The sequence below is a fragment of the Magnolia sinica genome, chromosome 12 (genome assembly GCF_029962835.1).
Source record: "Magnolia sinica isolate HGM2019 chromosome 12, MsV1, whole genome shotgun sequence".
NCBI lineage: Eukaryota > Viridiplantae > Streptophyta > Magnoliopsida > Magnoliales > Magnoliaceae > Magnolia > Magnolia sinica.
In genome coordinates this window covers 77,620,850-77,645,584 of record NC_080584.1, presented here as the reverse complement: position 1 = coordinate 77,645,584, position 24,735 = coordinate 77,620,850, and the positions used below count along the sequence as shown (strand labels likewise).

The 24,735-nt window shown below is 40.1% G+C and overlaps 2 protein-coding genes across 5 annotated transcripts; one reads left to right on the top strand and one right to left on the bottom strand.

The window, feature by feature from the left end:
* The first annotated feature begins 67 nt into the window (after positions 1–67).
* LOC131221806 (G-type lectin S-receptor-like serine/threonine-protein kinase At1g11330) lies at positions 68–8,351 on the top strand. Of its 2 annotated transcripts, XM_058217108.1 has the most exons (7): positions 68–1,401; positions 2,928–3,038; positions 4,060–4,280; positions 5,367–5,577; positions 5,901–6,138; positions 6,782–6,932; positions 7,533–8,351. In XM_058217108.1, the coding sequence occupies exons 1-7, from the start codon at positions 126–128 to the stop codon at positions 7,836–7,838; spliced, it is 2,514 nt and encodes an 837-aa protein (XP_058073091.1). In that variant the 5' UTR covers positions 68–125; the 3' UTR covers positions 7,839–8,351. The 2 variants fall into 2 exon arrangements, with proteins under 2 accessions (XP_058073091.1, XP_058073092.1); XM_058217109.1 differs by lacking the exon at positions 2,928–3,038.
* On the bottom strand, positions 7,599–23,864 carry LOC131221807 (G-type lectin S-receptor-like serine/threonine-protein kinase At4g03230). 3 transcript variants are annotated; one of them, XM_058217111.1, is made up of 8 exons: positions 22,544–23,864; positions 14,391–14,504; positions 12,258–12,469; positions 11,729–11,939; positions 11,398–11,635; positions 10,815–10,965; positions 10,472–10,732; positions 7,599–7,734 (listed from the first exon to the last, which is right to left on the bottom strand). In XM_058217111.1, the coding sequence occupies exons 1-8, from the start codon at positions 23,811–23,813 to the stop codon at positions 7,711–7,713; spliced, it is 2,481 nt and encodes an 826-aa protein (XP_058073094.1). In that variant the 5' UTR covers positions 23,814–23,864; the 3' UTR covers positions 7,599–7,710. The 3 variants fall into 3 exon arrangements, with proteins under 3 accessions (XP_058073094.1, XP_058073093.1, XP_058073095.1); XM_058217110.1 differs by lacking the exon at positions 7,599–7,734 and having other exon boundaries at positions 10,389–10,732; positions 22,544–23,863; XM_058217112.1 differs by lacking the exons at positions 7,599–7,734; positions 14,391–14,504 and having other exon boundaries at positions 10,389–10,732.
* Between the last annotated feature and the right edge of the window lie 871 nt (positions 23,865–24,735).

The window sequence follows — 24,735 nt, the reverse complement described above, 5'->3', positions numbered from 1 at the left end:
GACTGTCAGATTGTCCCAATGCAGCTAGGTGTGTTATAACTTGTAATTCTCTAAAAGCAATGGAAATTTTCTCTAATTCATAAAGTTACCTATCTTTGAAAACAACGCCAGTTTTCTGCGGAGAAATGGTTACTGCAACCAGCAAGAGGAATGAAAGAGCTCTTCTTCTCTATCTCTCTCTCTTTCTTATCTTCATCTTCCATTTTTGCACTGCAATCAACACCATAACCCCAACCCAATTCATCAAAGAAGGACAAAGCCTCATTTCGACTGGTGAGATCTACCAACTCGGCTTCTTTAGCCCTCCCAATTCCAAGAACCGCTACGTTGGAACATGGTTCCACAACGTCCCGACACAAACTGTCGTTTGGGTGGCGAACCGAGAAAACCCACTTACGGATTCATCTGGAGTTTTCAGAATCAACGGTGACGGAAACCTCGCTGTTGTAGATGGAAGAGGAAACATTCTTTGGTCTTCGAATTCTTCCACTGCAGTGAAAAATTCAACCGCGACGATTCTTGATACCGGTAATCTTGTTCTGAGAGAAAGAAATTCGAGTAGCAGCAATGGAGTTGTGATATGGGAGAGCTTCAAAGATCTCTCCGACTCGTTCTTACCTACGATGGAGTTGTATGTTAATCTCAAGACAGGCGAGAGAAATGTTCTAACTTCATGGAAGAGCAGCAACGATCCTGCAGTAGGGAATTTCACTTTCGGCATCGACGGACATGAGATCCCACAACTTCTTGTATGGAATGGTAAGAATCGATACTGGCGAAGCGGGCAATGGAATGGAAAGATATTCACGGGAAGGCCTTTAATGTATGATAACTACTTAAACGGGCCTAGGGTAGTTAATATCCAGGAAGGGATGATATACTACACACATGCGTACTTTAGTAAAGGATATTCAAGATTGTGGTTGGAATGGGATGGCATGTTTACACAGAAGAATTGGGATGAAAATAGAAAGGAATGGTTTGTGCCATGGGGAGATCCTCGGACCCAATGCGACGTCTATGGCACGTGTGGCCCGTTCGGGGTCTGTAGGGAGTTCGGTTCGCAGATGTGTAGCTGTTTGAGAGGGTTCGAACCGAAGTCGATCGATGAATGGAATAAGGGGAATTGGTCAGGTGGGTGCGTTAGAAGGACACAACTGAATTGTAGCAGTGATGGATTTTTTAAACTAGAAAGGATGAAAATGCCTGATTTTTCAGACTGGATGCGACTCTTGAATGCCAAGGAGTGTGAAGATGGGTGCCTGAAGAACTGTTCTTGTGTGGCCTATGCTCACGTTAGTGGGATTGGGTGTATGGTTTGGGGTGGAGATTTGATGGATATTCAAGAGTTCCCTTCCGGGGGTGAGGATCTTAACATCCGTTTAGCGATTTCTGAACTCCGTAAGTGGTTATTTTTCTAATCTTCAATTTTTCATTATTATTCATCTCTTGATTCAATCCATGTTGATGTACTTTGAAGGGGGCAGCTCTCTCTCTCTCTCTCTCTCTCTCTCTCTCTCTCTCTCTCTCTCTATATATATATATATATATATATATATATATATATATATATATATATATATATATATATATATAGTCATGCTCACCTGTGCACCTAGGCGCGTGCGCACATTTGCACATATGTCACCCGAGTGTTAACCTTAAAGGATGGTCAAATTCAAGTGTGTGTGTGTATGTATATGTATATATATATATATATATATATATATATATATATATATATATATATATATATATATGAGTCGAGTTTTGCATCTAATCTGAATGGTCCATGTGATGCAGAATCCCATGAAAACCCCTGTGACAAATTTTCACCCTGATATAAAATTCTGATGAGCCATAACAAAGAGAAATGCAAATCAAGGGAGGAAACTGTTTTTATTTTTCAAAATATCTTTAGAAGAAAAGAAAAATCTATGTTTTTTTTTCAACGGTGGATGAAATATAATTATTTCTCTTTTATAAGTTTAAAGGGTTTTGGAATTTTCTTTTTATTTATTTTGTAGAAATCTTCACACACAACCTCTGTATGCATGAATTTTTACCATGGGGTCATCCCAAGACTCGCACGAGTCAGCCCAGATAGGCTTGTGAGTTTTCAACTTTAATTTAATGAGAAATGCTACCGCATTGCATCAATATGGATCAAATAATTAATTGGGCGTACATATAGAGACAGGTAAAATTGCTCCTTACCTATATTTTTATGTAAATGATCTAGTAGGTTGGGTAGCTCTTGCTATCTTTTCTTCCATTTGATATTTTTATGCTCATATTTGGGGGCATCCCAACAATTATATACTTGCTAATCCGATGCCCACCCCACCTCGTATTGTGCCGGAATCATATTTCCTATCAATCCATCCCATTCTTGGTAGTATACCTAACAAATCGAGAGTGCTTCTGGTTACACTTGGATATTTGCGCAGCCAAATCCTAGACTGCTCATTAGACCCAGGGCACATGGGAGCGCAATATGCCGTCAAAAACAATTGGACAATATATTCCAGTGGCATATTTACTACCGCCGAGATTCGAACACTCAATCTTTCACTTTGATACTATGGCAAACAAACACCTTCTCTGAAAGCTCAAGTAGTTAGAAGATGGGGTATCTGTGCATAGCAAGGGACATTAACAGGCTAGTGAATAGGCTACCTTCAATTCATATGCTTCTTGATTGAATTGACTGGTCAATTTGAGCCAACCCCTGATGACAGAAGTGTGAGGCCAAGTCACCGGCTATTGTTGAGATTCCTTATGAGTGCACCAACTGCTCCATGTTTTGTTTCTTCTCTTACTTGGTGAGGAATCTGATTGGGTCCAACCGACTCTGAGTCGACTCAGACAAGTATTCCGAGTCATAAAACTGTGCTTTTGGGTACTTATTTTTCTTCCAATTGCAGGTGAAAAGGGAGATTCTAAATTAATTATCAGGAGAACCTTGGTTGCTTTGGCAATAACAATCCTGGGTTTCTGCACCTGCATTTTGGGTTGGTGGTTGGTCAAACAAAGAGGTACACACAATCATCATCAATACTCATGTTTTCAATTCTGACAAGTGGGGTCCTTGATTTGATGATCGGAGCCATTGGTGTGCTGGGCCTAACTGTGGATAGATCATGTGCCATGAATCTCCAACACCAACAGATCGTCCACAGTAATCATGGAACTTTTCCTCAGTTCAATGTTGATTCAAATGACTCAGTTTTCGTCAATCCGAGTCATTTCAAGTCAGCCGAAGTTTGAGTCGAGTTAACAAGTGTTATCAAGCACAGACCGCGCCATGCTAGTGACAGAGTTTGCTAGGGTTGACTCGGTTGAGTTTCTAGTTCACCCACTGAAACCATGCTTCTGAAAAATGGGCCTCTTTTGAACGGACGATCCTAAACTCTGATTAATGGAAACTAGTTTTTTTAATGTTAGCCATCCGTCGAATGTCCATCAATCAATCAGCCAAAACATCCTTTCAATATGATTCTCAGATTACAATCCATCTGAACTGAGTCCCAAGATTTGGACGGTCTAATTTGAGTCAACACAAAGAATCAACTGAATCTTTAACTCTCAGGAGTTTCACCACCCGGTCAAGGGTCCTTACTCTTGCTCGGGTGGTAGACTCTCAGGAGTTTCACCACCCAGTCAAGGGTTCGAGTACCCATAGGTGGTGAAATTCCACTAGCGTGAGTGTGTGGGGTGCATGTGCGAGTGTAAAAAAAGAAACAAAAAAAAAAAAAAATTAAAAAAAAAATTTAAAATGAGTCTTTAACTCAACCCAATATGTAATATAAGTAAATTAAAAGAGGGCAGATTACAACTTGACCAGGGATTTGACTCAGTAACTGCAAGTCGTGTTGAGTCAGGCCAGCTAGCAGAGTTTTATTGAGTTGGGACTGAATCACAATTAAAAGCGAATTTACTGCTGACTCAGCTCGAGTTCTTGCTGAGTCGAGTTGACTCAACTGAGTAACAAGTCGAGTTGAGGATTTCTAAAACTATGGTGTGCACCTGTTGTTGATTTTTCTCTCTGTTGATTAGGAAAGAAGACCAGAATGCAGGAAATGACACTATTCGAAGCGAGCTCAAGGGTAATAGAGGGCTCTAGAAGTTCTTCGGAAGCCAATACACTGAGAAATGGTATAAAGCAAGTAAACGGCCTGGAATTGCCGATATTCGAGTTCAGGACAATAGCATATGCAACGAACAGCTTCTCTAATGCCAATAAGATTGGAGAAGGTGGTTTTGGTCCCGTTTATAAGGTGAGGACACTCTTCTAAGGCCAAATGATTCTAACAAATTCGACAAAAGCTACATTATCTCTACTCTCTAGGGCCCCACATATGCTGATGAGGCGCATATGAGCTAGATCTGGGCCGTTCATCACATGGGCCACATGGTGATGTTCCTTGGCCAAAAAATCCAGCTGGTCTATGTATCAAAGCAACACATGTAGGAAGAAAAAATGATAGCTGATGGGGTACACCTGTTGTATATGTGTTGCACATCCAATGAGTTGGCCATCTCGACTTTTAGGATGGTGGCCAGCACTACTATACGGGACTGTATGATGAATGTCCTGGATCAAATACATGATGGGGCATATGGAACTAGGTGTGTCAACGAGCTTAGGGACGGGCCAAGTACTTTCTAAACCTAGCTTGCATCGTTCAACATAATCCCAAGCCCAGCCCAAGCTGTGACGAGTCAAAATAGTTGAGCCTGAGTCTGAGGGTTGTTAGAGCATAGACAGAGATGCGGGAGGCTGGGGTTTTAGCAATAACATGAGTAAATAAGCATTTTCAAATATTGCTTATACTACAAATTTTCCCTTGCAAACCCTAATGGGCTGGGTTCGGCTGGACTTAGGCTGGGATGACCCGCTGTTGTACATGGCAAACCTGGCCTGATCGGCAACGAGCCTGAATTTTTAATCAGATCGGCAACAAGCCTGAGTTTATAATCAGAGCCTGGCCGTACGGTCGATACTCCTACTCGAGCCTGGCCAGAAGTGGGCCAGGCCCGAACACCCATCAGGCCGATCTACCCATAACGTTTCTCATTCAATTGTTGCCACTAGGCTATGGACCATACATTCCAATTACTGTTACCTGGATGATTGAGGGCCTATAAGGTGAGCCGATGAAGAGTCCACTAACCCATAAATAAAAGTTCAAGGCCATGGTCTGGACTCTGGACAGAAATTTCTATTGGATCCAACTGATAGGAACATCTAATTAATGCAACTATTTCGATTAAGGGTCCATCCATGAGGTGGCATATCGGTTGGACGGTCTGCATTGATTGACACATTTAGTGAATCTTATATGTTCCATGATGATGGCCAGGGCATGCTGCCAGAGGGACAGGAAGTAGCAGTGAAAAGGCTATCCAAGAGCTCTGGACAAGGCTTACAGGAATTCAAGAATGAGGTTATCCTAATCTCCAAACTTCAACACAGGAATCTTGTTAAGCTATTGGGGTGTTGCATTGAAGGAGAAGAGAAGCTGCTGGTGTACGAGTACATGCCAAACAAGGGATTGGATTCCTTCCTCTTTGGTTTGATCTCTCTCTCTCTCTCTCTCTCTCTCTCTCTCTCTCTCTCTCTCTATATATATATATATATATATATATATATATATATATATATATATATATATATATATATATATATATATATATATATATATATATAAACTCTTTCACTTTGGAATTATTCATCAGTACTTAGTTTTGACGAATGTCACAAAAATCATGTGGCAATCTAGACTACAGAAATTTGGTTTTATATACTTGAATCTATTGATTACATACATTTTATTTTTTTTAATTTAACTCAATGAAGACATGATTAACTTGTTCAATTGGACATATGGGTTCAGATCCCAACCAAAAAGCAGTACTAGATTGGGGGAGACGCTTCCACATTGTCGAAGGGATCGCTCGTGGGCTTCTTTACCTTCACCGAGACTCCCGATTGAAGATAATTCATCGGGATCTAAAAGCCAGTAACATTCTTTTGGATGGAAGCTTGAATCCGAAAATATCAGACTTCGGAACGGCAAGGATTTTTGGAGGAGATCAGATTCTAGCAAGAACAAACAGGGTTGTTGGGACATAGTAAGTTGAAACTCATTCCAGTGAGATTCAATTAGTTCAAAAATCAGATGATTTTACATTGCATGTAGTATGTTGAATAAAATCCTTTTGCTGGTGATGGTTAAGATTGATTCTATGGTCTTTGTTAGTGCATAGAAAAAGCACTAATAACACCCCAAAGGTGTGTTTGGATGCACTATCCAATTGAATTTTGATCATTAGATTTTTAAAGTGAAGCAAACGAAAGGAACATATCAGCAATTTTAAGAGCTACTCTCTCTATGAAGACTAAGAACGAATATTGAAGTTGTTTCAGTGGTTTCCATTTGTTGGTGATTTGAAACTTTTCAGTAGCAATGATTGGAATCAGTTCATTTTACACTGACATCAATAAATTGAACTTTCATACTTCAATTCAATTGCATCCAAACACAGCCCGGGTAGAAGTATTACATGTTTGTGTCATTTCTATATTTTTATTAAAATTTGAGATTTCTTGGATTTCCACATTATTTGGAAGTTTAGATAGCCTTCTCTATTGTTTCCATCTTGTTGATGGTTGTTGGTAGTTATCAACTGAAATAAATCCAAACAATAATCGGTTTTGATTATTTCTAATAAACATTTAAATGATAAGCATACTCTCTTAAACTGTAAAATGCAGTGGATATATGTCACCTGAGTATGCCATGCAAGGACGGTTTTCAGAGAAATCCGATGTCTTCAGCTTCGGGATCTTGTTGTTAGAGATTGTGAGCGGTATGAGGAACATGGGCTTCTATCCTCGGACAGGGTCTTTGAGCTTGTCGGATTACGTAAGTATACATAAACCATGCTCACATTCCATGATATATGATGCATTTGGATGCTCGGTTGAATGAAATTGTTGCGTATAAACTGCAATTCGATGTATTTTGAAATTGGACTTTGAAAACGGTCAGAAATACCATTAGCAGCTAGCCCCACCATGGTCATTTCCACTTTTATCATATCAAATTATTCGATTGAGCATCCAAAGTCGTCTGTGAGGGCCCGTTTGGATACCACCAAATAAGTTACTTTTCTACTTGCAGCAGTAGACAAGTAACTTATTTCAGATATGTTTGGTTTATGATTAGTTATAAGTAACTTCTTTACTTAAAAAGTACATAATCACTTCAGTTAATTTTTTTAGCTTTTCTACTATTCATAAGTTGCTGAAAAGAGGGATAGGAGAGACAGAAGAGAGGAGAAGCTGATATTTACCGAACATACTTATTTTCTTATTCAGTAGAAACTAAGATAAGTTACTTGTGACATAACTAACTTAAGTTACTTACAATACAAACAGGCCCTAAATGTTCACATATATCTTTTGAAATGGATATTAAATCTTTTGATTTTGCCTTGTAACGATGAATTTGAAACTGGTTCAGGCTTGGCGGTTGTGGAACGAAGACACGATGTTGGAGATGATCGATCCTGTTCTGGGAGGCTCTGTCTCAAAATCGGAAGTGCTGAGATGTGTCCATGTGGGGCTTTTGTGTGTGCAAGAATTCGAGGCAGACAGGCCCACCATGGCATCAGTGGTGTTCATGCTTGGCAGTGAAATTGTCACTCTTCCAACACCCAAACCGCCTGCATTTACCATAAGTAGAAATTCTGCAAAATCAGATTCGGCACAGAACCATGGAATTTTCACAGTAAATGAAGTCACCATGACAACAATTCATGGCCGCTGACACAAAGACAAGATGGATAATCACTCCACAACCACCAATGTGGCTCGATCCATATTTAGCCCGACCATTAGACAGGCCACACGCCTGTAGCAGAAAATGGGTGGTAATAAGATATTGACCACAGTTCGTTCGATGCAGGCATGTGGGGTCTTGCTGATGAACAACCTTTTATCTCAGTGGATGTCTACTCTTGCCAGTAGCTATATCCTGCTCAAGACATACCCGCTATCGTGACTGCATATACTCATTTCCACCACTGAATCCTGCTAATGTGTTAGAGAGTGTGCTGGTGTATATATTATATCGTATTTGGAGCTCCTTCAGAACACCTTATATTTTCTTTTTAGAGTTTTTTTTTTTTTAATAAGATTAGAGACAATCATGTAAACTAGTGGTATTGAGCTCGTGGAAAGAGAAAATTTAGGGCTACAGCCTTGACTTTTGTTTAAAACAAAAAACTCAGGGGCTTTTTGCAGATGAGATCTAGACTGTACTTCCATCGCTGCATTTTCAGTTCTCAAGAAGTCAAAATACTATACTTCCAACGCTTCATTTTTTTAGTTCTCAAAATGTTAAAATGTCGGATTTCATTTAAATTATTTTCCCTTGTCCTTTAGAAGATATACGAGACTTGGCCTACCTGATGGGATGCCGTGATCTTGCATGCGCTTGATATGTGGGTGTAGATGAGAACAGCTAGACAAGGACGTGAACTTGGATGTTCTCATTTTGCCAACCGTTTATCCCATCTGCTGAATGGATTGGATAGCATATACAAGAAAGTAGGCCCATACTCAATTTAGAAGGTTTTAGTTGGTGGTCATCACATCCCAACCATTTCCTATGGTTTGGCCATCCATAGTTTTGAATCAGCCAAAATATAGGATCGGGATGGCTCACAAGCAACGACTATGAGCCCAAAACAGGCCAAGGAGCGTGCCTATATTAAGCCCCAGCAAAATGTAATAGCTTGATAGTGAGAATACGTGAGTTTATGGCCATAGTACCGTTAATGGGCCATGTCAAAAAATATACTGCCCTTTCACCTAGGATTTGAATTTGACATGAGTATAACATAAGCTAACAACACGAACACTAATATTTCATGATTTAACAACCTCACCTAAAAAAAAAAAAATCTTTTCCATGTTGTGTTTCGTGCATGCTGGTTTTAGGTCTGTTTGGATGTCCACAAACTCTAGCCTCTCTGAGTACAACGAATCAATATCCGTGTTGCATAGCATTTTGGGTGTTGGGTGGGGCTTTAAAACACAATCAGTAAGGAAATCCAAAACCACCCCTTTTATTATTTTCAATCCTTGATTGCCATTGAGCTGAAATGAAACACCCCAGTACCGTGAAACAAGGACATCCAAACAGGCTTTGATTACTAAGAAAATGGTTATTGCAATTCCACAACTTAATAATTTCATTAAACACTGATAGAAGTATAAACAACACTCACAATCCATATCAAATCAAACTTGCACAAATATATGTAGATTTTCATTTTGGATTTGACAAAGAGCTACACATAAATAGCTTCCTAATAAACCCCGGAGAGTCTATCTGCATCCGTTCCATGATTAGAGGCTTGCTGATCGCAAGCAAGCATGTAAGGCAGCCCATCTGCATGCCACCACAGGTGCCAACACAGCTCAAATGTGTGATATGCAAGCCATCCACATTGGTCACAATGTGTGTGATAAGGAAGGACTTCAAATCTCCAACACGTTTCCCCTTTTTAGTAGAGAAACCTACTCCATTGCCTCTATTGGAGACACCTACTCCAACTCTACTCCTATTCCTTCTCCCTCTTCTTCTCCTTTTATATATCTCGTAAAATGTCCAGCATCCAATTGCTCTAAAAGCATTGGCTGTTAGAGGATGGTGTGTTAATGTATATGACCAAACTTGATTTTCCTGGTCCCCGCGGGAGAATATATTTTGGAGGCATTTTTGTTGCTCACAGGATTCGAACACATGACCTTCCTCTTTGATACCATGTTAAACAAGCTAGAACATTCCATTCAAATTAATTACACACCTCAGTCAAATGAACCCAGGAACTCCCTAACATGCCTCAAATGATAAGTGGGTCAAAAAGTTACCCAATGCTTGGTTATGCTAACCTAACTCTTACAAAAGATAAAAACATGGATTGGCCTCATGGTTTGGGTGGCTCTTTTGTCCTCTTTTTTCCTTCTCTTCTTTTTTCAGAATAACATGAAGTAATCAAGGAGTCGTGTATACTTTCCATAACACAATTTGGAAGAGATCAAAACAATACGAAGCATATGAAGGGACTTTAACATTCCAACATAAAAAAGTTTACAAATAAAGAATATCAATGTATATCAAGGGACTTCAACACTCTAACATAAAAAGCTTATAAATAAAGAATTTACAGCAGGTTCCCCTTCATTTGGGTTAATGCTCTGGCCAAAAATCAGGATGGTCCACTTATCGCATGAGTAAAGACATTAGGAATAATTGGGTTTTTTACAAGTTTGTCAAAACTGTCCACTTGCCTTATGAAATGTGGCCGACTATGGCATCCACAGAACTGACCCACTTGATCGACTGGTTGGAAATGCAAATCGCTATCGTCCATCTAACAAAGAAATTGTTACCTCATTTTTTGAATAGGAAGAAGACTCTTTCCCAGAGTGATTTCTCCTCACATGGAAAGCTGGTTCTTCTGGCATAGGAAGTGTTGCGCCTTCACTAAGGAACATCACAACAGAAGCCATGCTTGGCCTATTTCTCGCATCTTCTTGCACACACAAGAGTCCCACATGGATGCACTTCATAACTTCATTTCCATCGCACGTTTTGCTTATCGATGGGTCCACTAAATCGCACCACCTTTCTTCACTCCACAGTAGCCATGCCTGATTATGTTCAAATTCTAAGCAATCTTTGATAAAGAGAGAATCAGTGAGAAATGGTTGAACATTGTATTCTATAGCTTACCAGTCCTAGAAGGCCCAAAGATCTCTCATCATCATAGAAACCATTGTTCTTCTTTCCACTGATGATCTCGAGTAGCATGACACCAAAGCTGTACACGTCGGATTTCATTGAGAAAAGCCCATGTAAGGCATATTCTGGCGACATGTATCCACTGCATTGATCCATTTAATAAAATGAGTTATGGTGTTTTCATATTCGATCAATGGCAGATGTTGAAATGGACCTATCTTTGCACGGTATACAGGGGTTTCATGATCCTGACAAATGGGGCCTATGGTTTTGAAAATCCAGATTATTGGATGCACAATGGCTCAGAAATCTTCTTGATAAGACAATGACCTTTCGATCTGTGACCTACAAATAGCAGGTTACTAAGAGAAATACAACAGCGTTCAGCTTCAATGAAAAGGCTTCTAATATCGCCATTGTGATCTTCCAAATTGGGATGTTTTTTGGAGAATTATCCATGAATGAGGAAACTCAACCGACCAACGATCTAGATTACTGAACCAAACCGTCCCACTTGCTAGAACTGAAAACAACCATACCGCGGAATGAGTAGATTTTCATGTGTGACACTTACTAAGTTCCGACCACCCTATGAGTATTTGCTTGAGTTTGATTCCCTCCAAAAATCCTCGCAATGCCGAAATCTGAAATTTTGGGATTCATCTCCTCATCAAGAAGAATGTTGCTAGTTTTCAGATCTCTATGAATAATTTTCAACCTCGAATCTTGGTGAAGATACAGAAGGCCTCGAGCAATCCCTAAGATGATGTCGAAGCGCTTCTCCCAATCTAGCAACTTGCTTCGTTTTTCATCTTCATGTTTCCATCCAAACATATCAAATCATTAGTCATGCTAATCCAAACATAAGGTTGAACTGAAAGTTTCTTATGGTCATATAGACAAACCAAAGATGAAGAAATCTAAGCTCTTGTTTGGCAGGTATTCATATAGTAGCATCTTTTCATCTCCTTCGACGCAGTAACCTAAAAGCCTAACAAGATTCCTATGTTGGAGTTTCGCAATCAGTATAACTTCATTCTTGAACTCCTCTAGTCCTTGTCCCGAACCGCTGGAGAGCCTTTTCACGGCTATCTCTTGTCCTCCTGGTAGTTCACCCTGAAAATAGATAAAACTGAATATGGTCCAGGGTATAAAGATGAGGAAAACATAAACAGGATCTTCGGAGCTTTCATGATTGAAGATGGGGCATGTTTGCAAGATCCAGGCCGCTCATCATGGGTCACTCTTGGTGGACCACACACTTAAATTCAATGTGTATTGTTGGTAGACTTAACCATCCCTTGCATATTAATGGATGGCCAATCCACATAACAGGGCCCATCTGAAGAGCAACTTGGATTCCCACATGTCCTCCACATTGGCGCTGCTGCGAGTTAGAGACCGAATGAGAGGTTTTCAGCTTTGGAAGATTACCTTGTAAACAGACCCAAAACCACCCTGTCCAAGTTTATTTGAATCCGAGAAGTTATCAGTGGCAGTGACAATGTACTCAAAGTGAAAAAATGGTATGTCTAGGCCTTGGATCCCATCTCCTCCAAGTTGGGCCACATCTAAGAAGTTGTAGGCACTTGGATCCATTGTACTTAAACGAAACAATGACATATTCAGCATCTTTTCTCTGTTTCCTGATTCAAGCAAAACACCAGAGTCAGAATATATATGTATGAGGCCTAGTTCTCTACTATGCCACGTTCATGCTTGTGGGGCCATGTTTGGATTACCCAAATCATTAAACTGGTGATGATCCCCAACTGGGCAGTCATGACCTGAAAAGTCACTAAAATTGAAAATTCCTAGATATCCAATCTCTGACCTTTTCCCCAGTTGAGTGTGGATGATTGGCAATGCGCTTCTTCCTGGGAAAAAACTCTGACAGAGTGTGGGATGATACCTTGGCACTTAGAAATCACTTAAAATATGTATGCATGTCATGTAAGTAATTCAAATTAAACGGACCCAATTATGTGTAATAGCTTGGATATATCATGAATCAAAAGTTTGGCTTATTTGATTATCTGACTTGCAAATTGGTGGAAATATATTGGGCTGTTAAAATGAAAAATATCCGATGATCTTATTTCAATATACTAGCAGCCCTGAATCAGAGACAGATTCTTCAACCCATCTAAGATTCAGGCTGTAACTTAACAACAGTTGGTCCTATATTTTAGTCGGTATAATTTGAGTTAATATATGACACATGTAGCATTTCTAAGCTCCTGCATATCAAGTATCACCCGTAGCCAGAGTATCAAATAACTCCCCCTTTAACATTTTATTTGCAGGCTAAATTGTCTGATTGAAGAGATAGGATTCTCCATGCCTGTTGGCCCATCAACTCGATCTAGAGCACCAATCGTAGACCCCATAACTAAGTACCAACTCCATGCATCAAGGGAAGTTCTCTGCCAATCACGAACAGAGATCACATATACAAGGTTTGCTAGCCCCACATGCACACTCTCCACACCTAGCTTTATTCACATCACACATGACAATCTATCAAGCGTGTGTGAAATATAGAGTGTACAAGGCGGACGCTGCGCCCAGGAGATGACTATATTCAAAATCGTGTTAGAAAATCATCATATATGCTACCTTTTTGTGAAAAGAATAGAAGTTTAAAAAGATCTTGAAAATATACATTGACAATAGAAGTGTGCCCTACCTAATGAGTAGAGTAGCCTTATGGGGGCCCATATGCCAACTGCAAAGGTGCATTGGTAAGGGGTACTGCCTATGGTGTTTCACATGACACTCATCACCTATACTTGCCTGCATGATAACCATAGTTCAAAAACTCAAAAGACTTGACTCAACCCAATGTCTAGATGGTCGGATTAACTCAAGGATTTGATCGAGTCACTTGACATTTATTTAGTTTAGTGGCAAAAATTATTAGTTTGTAGGGTAAAATAAATGAACTAAAAAAGCAAAAGAAACATGCCTTCATTAATTAGTGCAATGGTGGTAGTAGGTCCTGATTCTCTTTGAAGAGATCAACCCTTAAATTTTTACCATGTGCAGACGTTTTTTCTAAGAATCCGGATCCTCTACTTGCCACCGGCAGGAAAATTCTGCTTGTCACTATCACACACTGCATTCAATGTAGCGGTACTGACAATGTCATTACTGACGTGGACAAATCACGGTATAGGAAAGCAGGATTTTCCTGTTTGTGACAATAGAGCATCTGGATTTTTATTTTTATTTTTAATATTGTCCTGTGGCTTACTTGGGGTTTTACTAGTCTAGTCACATCAAATCACACCAAGTTACACCAAGCCCTGTTCACCACATCATAAAGATCGTATTGAAAATCAGACTAATCCACTTATTAGGTGGGCCACACTTATATGTCAAGTCAAACCATCAATTGTCCAATGATACCAAGAGGCTCACCCGATGAGCAGACGGGTCTGATGTTTATGCCAGGTGATCTTCATGAGCGGGCTATTACACAAGTGGCATTTTGGCAGAAAAGATAGGATGCCTTGAAAAATTATCATGAAGGCAGCTGTAGGTGATCAGTTCTCTTTCATTTACCTTTTATCCTGTCTATTCTCCTCTTCCAGCGGCAGATAAGTGTGCCCAAGAGAAACGCTGCCATGACGATAGTTACTGTGACAATCAAAGGCAACCATCTCTTTTTATGTGAACCTGAAAATGTTAAGTTTTATTAGCCAAAAGCCCCAAAATAAATTAGCAAGAATATCTATCATTACTTTAATATTTTTTTTTTCCTTTTATCTTTTTATTTTAATTTTTATCTTTTACGGAAAATGTGCAATTAGGCTTCTGCATGGAGCTTGGAATATTCACTTGGGCATGTCATAGCTCCACACACAATGCACAATTATAATCTTTAGATCCACTCACAATTAATGAAAAATAGCAGCACATGGCATGATATAAAAATGGAATACGGTTAACCATTTATTTAAAGCAAAATCAGAATACACACACACACACACGGAAACGCTCACCTGCGAACCAGTTCGTATGTACTACATAGGAACTTTTTTGAGAACCCATCCATTTTAAACCTATGACACGTGTGCAAAGCATATATATATATATATATATATATATATATATATATATATATATATAAGCACTTGTTGGGACTTGCCTGAGTTTTTTGGATAAGGCCGAAACTTGGTGTGACCCGTCATCCAAATTGGACACAAAATGAATAGGCTGAATTTCTAAACCACATTCAGTGGGCCCCATAAACAATCATGAAGATTTTAATTAATGGGTGGATATCCACTCTCAACTGTTGTCTATGGTACGGCCCACCTAAGTCATGATTTGGCCTGTTTTTTAGGCCAGTGGCCCACCATGAAAGGGTGCATCTGATTAATGGGGTGGATGTCCGTCGCACATCATTGCGAGGCCTGTGGATGTTGATCTCATGGGAAGCTTCCCATTGAGATGGTTAAATCAAAGCGAAATTTGATTAGAGGCCGATCAGTGGCTGAGTGCACGGATGCTTGATTAGAATAATCATACATATGTGCCACGTGCATTGGATGCCAAAATAATGTGCCTATGGAAGCGGGTAAATGCCCCCAAAAAATTATGAAAATTTTAATTTATTTTTATATCAAGAGAAGTTAAGCTTGTCTCCAAATAGGACAAAGTTTTTTTTCAAATAAATTAATAAGTAGCGATTATTATCATCAATAATGTTCTCGTGTAAAATATAAAGGTGTAGTTAAATTGATATCCAGCCTGTGTGATACTTGATACACAGGCACTATGTTGGATACAATGAGTTAAAAGTCGTTAAATTGTGGAACCTATACTGTCTCTAATTCATAGGCCCAAGATTAGAATGGTTGGACATGTTGTGTGCAGCCACCATACATTAGGCGCGGAAGTAACCTTCGAATGATTCAAGCATGCAATAGAGAAATAGAAAATAGGAGCAATCACAGAGAACATAGCGATTTGCATAGAAAAATTCTTGCGGAAAAAAACCACGACATCAAGCAACAAAGCAATCCACTGTAAAAGAATAATTACAAGAGATAGACGACTTACAGATTCTTAAAACCCTATCTCTCAATATAAATTTCCTTTCAAAACCTTCGAAAACTCTTTAAGACTCTCCTGTGTTCGTTCCTTAACCCTAATCCCGCATTACACCCAATTATAGAAGGCTAAGTATAGTATTAGAAACAAATCGCGCACTTTCATAGAAGTTACACAAATTGTTGATCGAACCTTCGATCGATCGACTCCAATCAATGATCATCGATCGATCGAAAGACATCTACCGATTGATCGAAAACGCCAAAAAAAGTCCAGAGAGTACACATGTATTTTCTGAATAATCTCGATCGATCGAACCCTGATCTTCAATCGATCGAACATATATATCCAAAATTTTCTAAAGAGTTAACTGGGTAATTCGGGATTTTCTCGTTCCAATCGAAGTTACACTCGATCAATCAAAGACCTTTGTTTTCATTAGATTAAAAACACCGATTTCAACAATCTCTACCGTGACTTTAACCTTCCTTCTCCATAAATCCAAATTGTTATCCCCATCTCTAACCTTCATCATATCTTTATTATCGCTTCATGTGCACACTCTGTCTTTATTTTATCTCCACCAAGCCCAGAAAAGTCAAGCAAAACCTAAACTTCTCTATAAGAACTACTTTTATAAGTATGTCAGTCGGATTTTCACGAGTGTGAATCTTCTCCGGATAAATACCACATTCTTCTAGCATCTGTCGAATAAAGTGATGACACACATTAATGTGCTTGGTCTGCGAGTGATAAACTAAGTTCTTTTCCAAGTTGATAGCGCTTTTGCTGTCACAATGCACTGACATAGCTTCCTATTGAAGCCTCAACTCATTCATTATTCCTCTCAACCAAACTGCTTCCTTGAATGCTTCTGTCACCGCCATATACTCAGCTTCTGCTGTGAAAAAGCAGCTACAAACTGAAGCTTCAACATCCAATTGATCACTCCAACCGTTAATACGAACGAGTGCCTGTAAGTCTTGCTTATATTATCCAAGTTTCCAACATGATCGACATCCACATAGCCTACCAGTTTCTCGTTAAATATTTTAAATGTCAAGACATAGTTTGTCAAACCTCGTATGTAACGAAGTAGCCATTTCACTACCTCCTAGTGTTGCTTACCAAAGTTTGACATATATCTACTCACCACACCTACTGCATGGGAAATATCGGGTTTCGTACAAACCACGGCATACATAAAGCTTCCAACTGCGCTCGAGTAAGGCACACGAGACATATGCTGCTTCTCTCCATCTATAGTGGGACATTGTTCCAAAGAAAGCCAAAAGTTAACAACATGGAGAGTGTTAACCAATTTAGCTCTATCAAATCCAGGCTTGACCAAAACTTTCTTAAGGTATTCTGCCTAAGATAACCATAGCTTGGTCATTTTCTTGTTCATGTATACATCGATGCTGAGAATCTTCTTTACAACCCCTATATCTTTCATCTCAAATGTCCTTGATAATTGAGCCTTCGTTATATTGATTTCAAACATGTTATGGTTGGCGATAAGTATATCATCAATATACAATATCAAGATAATGAATTCTCCATCACTCAGTAATCTAAAGTAGACATAATGATCAAATTCAATTCTAGTAAATTGTTGACTCATCGTGAAAGATTCAAACTTCCTATACCACAACCTAGGTCACTATTCTAAGCCGTACAATAATCTACTCAACCTACAACCTTATTCTCTAACTCTTGTACCTTGAACCCTTCTGTATGCTTCATATAAATTTTCTCTTCCAATTCCTATTATAAGAAGGCAGTTTTACATCCAATTATTTCAATTAAATATTATATTGGGTAACCAATGCCAACACAAATATGATAGATACCTGTTTGACCACAGGGGCAAAAATCTCACTGAAGTCGTCACTTTCTTTCTGCACATAACCATTTTCTACGAATTTGGCCCTATATCTATCTTATTTCTTTATGAAGATCCACTTGCACTCAATCACTTTTCAACCAACGAGAACCTCCACCAACCCACACATCTCGTTCTTATACATGCAATCTATCTCATAGTACACAATCGTCATTCACTTCTCAACATCAACATCATCTAATGCTTCTTAGAAGGTATATAGATCTCTATCAATCGTAATGAGGGCAAATACAACGTCTGAGTTGTCCCCGTATCGTAATGGCATTCTACGATTTCTTTATAGATTCCACTAACAAGTGGCACCTCTTCCTATATCTCTTCATGTTGATGGGCTTCTACGGGTGCTTCACATCTGTATATTTTAACGTCAACAATTGTTTTGTTCATTTCCTTATGTTCAGCCTTCCAATACAAAGAACCTTCATCAAATTTGATGTCATGGCTATTTGTGATCCTCCATGTGACCCGGTCATACAACTTATATCCTTTCACACCATCACCATATCCAATAAAGGCACACTAATTTTTAGCCATTTGGTCTAGTTTATCTCCCTCAATTGATGGTACATGAGAGTAAGTATTACAATCGAATACACGCAGCCTTGAGTAGTCAACTTCATGACTACTACACACTTCTTATGAAAATTTTCAATTAATCGATGAAAATAGAGACCGATTCACTAAGTAGCAAGTCGTGTTAATGACTTGAGCCCATAGGTCTTTGCCTAACCCAACATTACTTTTTCAAAGAAAGTCTGACTCATACGTTCCGCCACACCATTCTATTTTGGTGTGTGCCTCACTATGTTATGTCATATGACCATCTATCATTACAAAACTTATTAAATTCTATATAATTGAAAACTCTGCCATTGTCGGTCTTAAGTACTTTCAATTTTCACATTGACTGTTTTGCTATTATGACATTCCACTGCTTAAAGGTGATGAAAACATCATATTTACATTTTAAGAAGTAAACATATACATTTCTAGAGTAATCATCTATAAACATGACAAAAAACAATGACTCCCTTTAAAAACGAGAGGCAATGGCCCACATACATTAGAATGCATGTAATTAAGAAATCCGATACTATTATGTTTTTCAATTTTAAAAGACAATTCTAAATGTTTAATATATATGCAATGCTCACGTATATTCATATCAAAATTCTAAAAAGTAAGAATTAAACCATGATCAAAAAAATTCCTTCATATTGTGCTCACTCATGTGACCCATGAGTGCATGCCACAAACCGGCTGATTGGAGGGGTAACAATGGAAGCCAAGTCCATCCTCATTGGACTGTACAAAATACTTTGATGTTCTAGCATGTGGATGCCTGACTTTGAGGCCCACTGTGATGTGCGTGTGTAGTATAACCATTCCGTGAGGCCCACTGTGATGTGCGTGTGTAGTATAACCATTCCGTGCATGCATTTTGCCAGCAATTTTATGACAAAAGCCCATAAATGAGGCAAACCCAAATCTTCGGTGGCCCACACCACATAAAAGCATTGGTTGTTGGCTTCCTAGGCACAACCATAATTTTTATCTCCCATCCAACCTGTTGATAAAGTCACGAGGCCTAAATGAAGGGAAACATAAATATCTTACCTGTTGATAAGATAACAAAGTCTTAAATGTACCAAAAACACAAATATCAGCTGCATCAAAAACTTCCGTGGCCACCAAGATTTTTCTTAATGATAGGCTTTCAATCACTGCTGTTTCATATGGTGTGGTTTGACTGATATTTAGATCTGCCTCATTTTAACTCACCCCTTTAAATTATCAATAAATTTGGATGAACAACATAGATAAAACGCATATCATGGTGGGCCACTGAGCTCTCACCACCGACGTGCACCGCAGCTGGGTGCGGGAGGGTTGACTACCGAATCCCAGTCCAGCCAGAATCGCCCACGGGAACCACTTCACAGGGGGAAACGGATTGGCTACCCCCTGCCACCCGCCAATGGCTGATGGTCGGTGCTCTGTGGGCGTGTTTCATCCATGCCGTCCATCTATTTTTCTAGATCATTTTATGGTCTGATACTAAAAATTAGTTATATCCCAATCTCAAGTGTACCACATTACAGGAAACAGTGTTGAATGAACATACCATTAAAAACTTTTTTGAGGGCTATAAAAGTTTTGGATCAAGATGATCTTTGCTTTTTCCCTTCATCTGTGGGTCTGTATGATCTAATCAACGGATTGGATGTCCAATAAACAGTACACTGGGCCTTAGGATGATTTTAATGGTGGATATCCAATCGCTATTTTTCCTGTGGTGTGGTCCACCTTAGATCTATATCCCTCTCAATTTTTTGAATCAAGCCCTAAAATGATCTGTAAAAATGGATGAACGGAATGGATGAAACACATACATCATGATGGGACCCACAAAGCAGGCAGGGAGTAGCCAATCCGTTCTCTTTAGAGGGCACAGCAAGAAATGAAGTGAATTTACAACAATCAAAGGGTTACTTTCAATGGCTCGTATTCAACTCTACAAATCAAAGGCTAAGATCATCTCTAATAGCTTAAATGTGGTTGGTGAGTAGAACATGGACGATTCAAAATACAGGACCACATCCGGATGTGGTCCGACTGAGCGGCGAATCACGAGACACCTAAGTCGCGACAGCGGAAAAGTGAAACCTTTTTGTACGGCGTATCAAATGCAATCTTATAGTTTTTATGCTTTGGCTGAAAAATAGCGGTTGATATGAAATTCTCCCGAAAATGATTCCCAGGGAATTAACGGTGGGTGGAGGAAACCGAGTCGCGCCTCTCAAGCTCACCGACACGTGTCGCCCCACTGGGCCAGCATGCCGAGATGATCCGACGATCAAAACCGTCCATGTTCCTGGGCGCTTCTCCAGATTGGTCACGATTAAAAAACATCGTGCTGAAAAGGTAATTCGTTGAGATATATGTTCGAAAGAAAACTTTCAATGGTTAGCATTCGACGCATAATCAACGGTCTGGATCATCTTTTTCCACCAGATTATTGACGATATTCAAAATAGCTCCCGGATACACTGATAAGGAAATGTCTCGTTGTCGTTGACGTTATACCTTGTGGAAATAACGCGAGATACAGAGAACGAGAAAGGGATATAGGATCGGAGAGCCTTCGTGAGCTGAATGTGCACGTCATCACACCAAACACGTGCCAACGCTACAAGTTTTTAAAAGATCCTAGTCTTCTATTAGGATGGCCCACCATCTATGTGTCATTGTCCAAAATCAATATTGGCTTGCTGGAATGCAAGGCCTCACTTGACACGTTTTGACACGTGCATAATCGATCCATATGGCGTCTGTTACGTGTTATTTTGGGACTTGGATTGCGGGAACGGATTGGCTACTCCCCCTGACACCAGCCAATGGCTGGTGGTCGGTGCTATGTGGGCCCCACCATGATGTATGTGTTTCATCCATGCCATCCATCTGTTTTTACAGATCATTTTACAGTGTGAGTCCCAAAATGAGTTATATCCAAATCTCATGTTGACCACATTACAGGAAACAGTGTTGAATGAGGGTAGACTATTAAAAACATTTTGAGGGCCATAAAAGTTTTGGATCAAGCTAGTATTTGTTTTTTATCTTCATCTGGACCTGTATGACCTAATCAACAGATTGGATGTGAAATAAACAGTATAGTAGGCCTTAGGAGGATTTTAATGGTTGATATCCAATCACTATTGTTTTCATGTGGGGTGGTCCACCTGAGATTTATATCCCTCTAATTTTTGGAATCAGGCAATAAAATGATCTGTAAAAATGGATGAACGGAATGGATGAAACACACACATCATGGCGGGGCCCACAGAGCACCGACCACCAGCCACGGAGTTGGTGTCAGGGGGAGTAGCCGATCCGTTTCCTTGGATTGCGTAGCGTAGAAGACAACACCGAGGTCGTTACTTTTTACGTCACAAAGTTCTGTGGGACCCATCAAGACTTATGTGTCGTATCTACACCGTCTATACATTTTGCCAGATTATTTTAGTGCATAAGCCGAAAAACAAGGTTGGTCCAACGCTCAAGTACACCACACCACAAAAGGCAGTGGAAGACCGACGCACGCAAATGAAAACCTCCTACGGTCTACCATGATGTTTATCTGCTATCCAAACTGTTCGAAAGGTCACACCGACCTGGATGAAGTGAAAACACACGTATCAGTTTGATCTAAAACTTATGTGGGCCCTCGAAGTTTTGAATGGTAGACGTTCAATCTTCACTGATTCCTTCGGAGTTGTCCACTTATTTTTGGATCTGTCACATTTTTTTGTTCATATTCTAAAATATCTACCAAGATGGATGGACGTCGAGTCCCTTATTTTGGACGGCCTATGATCCAACAGTCGCGCTACAAGGATGATTTGGACCATTAATTTGCGAACTTGACTGTCAGCTACACATATAGAAGATCAAAATCATTTTTTATAGTGCCATTGTCTTACGGTTCCGATGATTAGATCATTCTGTAACGTGCATACCCACTAGAGCCATCTGGACCGTCTGATCTTGCACCCACTTGGGCCCACCAATGGATGGCCAAAAATGATGGTAGCCAAGAATACTTAAGATGAAGATAAATTCCACTACAGCGTGCGTGTGTGGGGGTGTGTGTGCGTGTGTAAAAATAAAAAATAAATAAATAAATAAAAATAAAGATGAAGATAAATTCTAATAGAAAAGCATGGAATTCCAGGAAGTAGACAGAACTTACGTAGTTCCGAACCTGCGAGACGTATGTAAAGATCCTGTGCTCCTTCATCTCTTTCTTCCCCCCTCAAATCTCCACCGTCCATTAGATTCCCAAACCAAACCAGACACGTCGAAGCACCACCACCGCTCACTTTAGCGTAAGCATAAGCACTACACCTACAGTTCCTAGCACATACCTTCCTACACTCTTCCTCACTCGCAACGATCACCGTCGATTCGCTGTCTGGCACTTTCATCTGGCCCAGTGACAAGAACCAATCTCCACCGTCGCATTTCAATGGCATCCGTCTCACACACCCACCGGACCAATTCCCCAAACCCCACTCCGTCTCCGACGCCGGCTCGAAACCCGGCATGCATTTGCAGAACGGCTGGTTGTGGTTGTTGCAGATGCCGTAGGCCCCACAGGCTCCATAAATGCTGCAGCGATCACGTGGCTCGAACCAGGCCAGGCCCCACTTCTTCGACGTATCATACCACACCTGGCACCTGATCTGGCCTGATACGTCCATCACCATCCGAGTATTGTCATACAAAGCCGAGTATTGAAAGAAAACCTCATCGTCGTTGCTGATAGTGATGAAATGAAACAAGAAATCCGTGCTCGCCTCTGGTATTTTATTAAAGGTGCGGCCGTTCCAGTACCCACTTCGCCAATGCCGATCCAACCCCACCCAGATGAAGAACTGGTTCGAATCTTGTGGATCGAGTCCGAATGAGTAAGACCCAGGAGCTGGATTATCGACGTCTTTCCATGATAGGAGAAGTCGGTTTTCTCCAGTTTTTTTATTCATTCCAATCTTCATACCAGGAAGGAGTGTATCGGACGGATGGTCGAAGCTCTGCCATCGAACCGTTCCGGAATTTCGGTCTACTAAGATAAGGTTTCCATTGTCGAGGAGCTTCATGCTGGTGTAATTCGATTGGAATGAGACGTTTGTCGACCAAACGATGTTTCGATTTCCATCCAAGACTACGAAATTTCCGTTTTCTGCGATTGAGAAAGCTCCTGAAGAATCTGTAAGTGGGTTTTCTCTGTTGGCGACCCAGACGACTGTATGTTCGGTGATCTTGTGGTACCATATTCCGACGTAGCGGTTCTTTGAGTTTTTGGGACTGAAGAATCCGAGTTCGAAGGTTTGGGTAGAAGAAATTAGGGTTTCGCCGTCTTGGATTGGTTGGGCGGCGTTTATTGAGTCGGTGGCGGTGCAAGATAGCATGCAAAGCAAGGGAAAGGAGGAGAGGAGAAGAAAAATATCGGGTTTTGGCATTTGGGCCTGTTTGGCAACAACCTACTTTAATTCTTCTTTTAACATAAAAGCAGATAATGTCCGTATAGATATTGAAGTGTCGGGTCCAATCTGTCAATCATGTGGGCCCTAAATTGGTCCCTGACGTCCAAAATTCGGAAACGGAATGGCTACTGCCCCCTCCCATCAGCCATTGGCTGATTGTGGGTGCTCTGTGGGTGCTACTATGACGTATGTGTTTCATCCATTCCGATGATCTATGGGACGAAAAAAAAAAAAAATGAAGCATATCTCAATCTCAACTGCACCACATTATAAGAAACAGTGTTGAATGAACGTTGGCATTAAAAACGTTTTGGGCTATAAAAGTTTTGTATCAAACTTATATTTATTTTTTCCCTTCATCCGTGTCTTTATAACCTAATTAAAAGATTGGATGTCAAATAAACAGTGCAGTGAGCTTTAGGAGGAATTTAATAGTGGATATCCAATCATTATTTATTTTTTCCTGTAGTGTGATCCACAGCAGATTTGTATCCCTCTTATTTTTTATCAAGCTTTGGAATGATACGCAGAAATGGATGAAACACACATATCATGATGGGGCTAACGGAGAACCGACCACCAACCACTGGAGTGTCACGGGGAGTATAGCCTATCCGTCTCCCCGAAATTCAGGCTGCTGCAAAACGCAGGTGAGCTACACCTGTAACGGATTGGCTACCCCCGGTGCTAGTGTGCTATGTGGGGCCACTTTGGTGTATGTCTTTCGTCCGTTTATCCATTTTTACGTGTCATTTTAGGGATTGAACCAAAAAATGAGAGGGATATAGAGCTAATGTAGACCACACCACACTACGAGAAAACAATAGTGAGTGGATATCTAAAGTTAAAATCCTCCTAAGGCCCACTATACTATTTGTTTGATATCCAATCGGTTGTT

Coding starts and splice junctions, on each gene's coding strand:
- LOC131221806 (XM_058217108.1), top strand. CDS start 126: ATGGTTACTGCAACCAGCAAGAGGAATGAAAGAGCTCTTCTTCTCTAT. Junction 6,139..6,781: donor AACAGGGTTGTTGGGACATA/GTAAGTTGAAAC, acceptor TGTAAAATGCAG/TGGATATATGTCACCTGAGT. Junction 6,933..7,532: donor CTTTGAGCTTGTCGGATTAC/GTAAGTATACAT, acceptor AAACTGGTTCAG/GCTTGGCGGTTGTGGAACGA.
- LOC131221807 (XM_058217110.1), bottom strand. CDS start 23,813: ATGCCAAAACCCGATATTTTTCTTCTCCTCTCCTCCTTTCCCTTGCTT. Junction 12,470..14,390: donor GAGAATAGACAGGATAAAAG/GTAAATGAAAGA, acceptor TGCTTGAATCAG/GAAACAGAGAAAAGATGCTG. Junction 10,733..10,814: donor CTTTGGGCCTTCTAGGACTG/GTAAGCTATAGA, acceptor GAACATAATCAG/GCATGGCTACTGTGGAGTGA.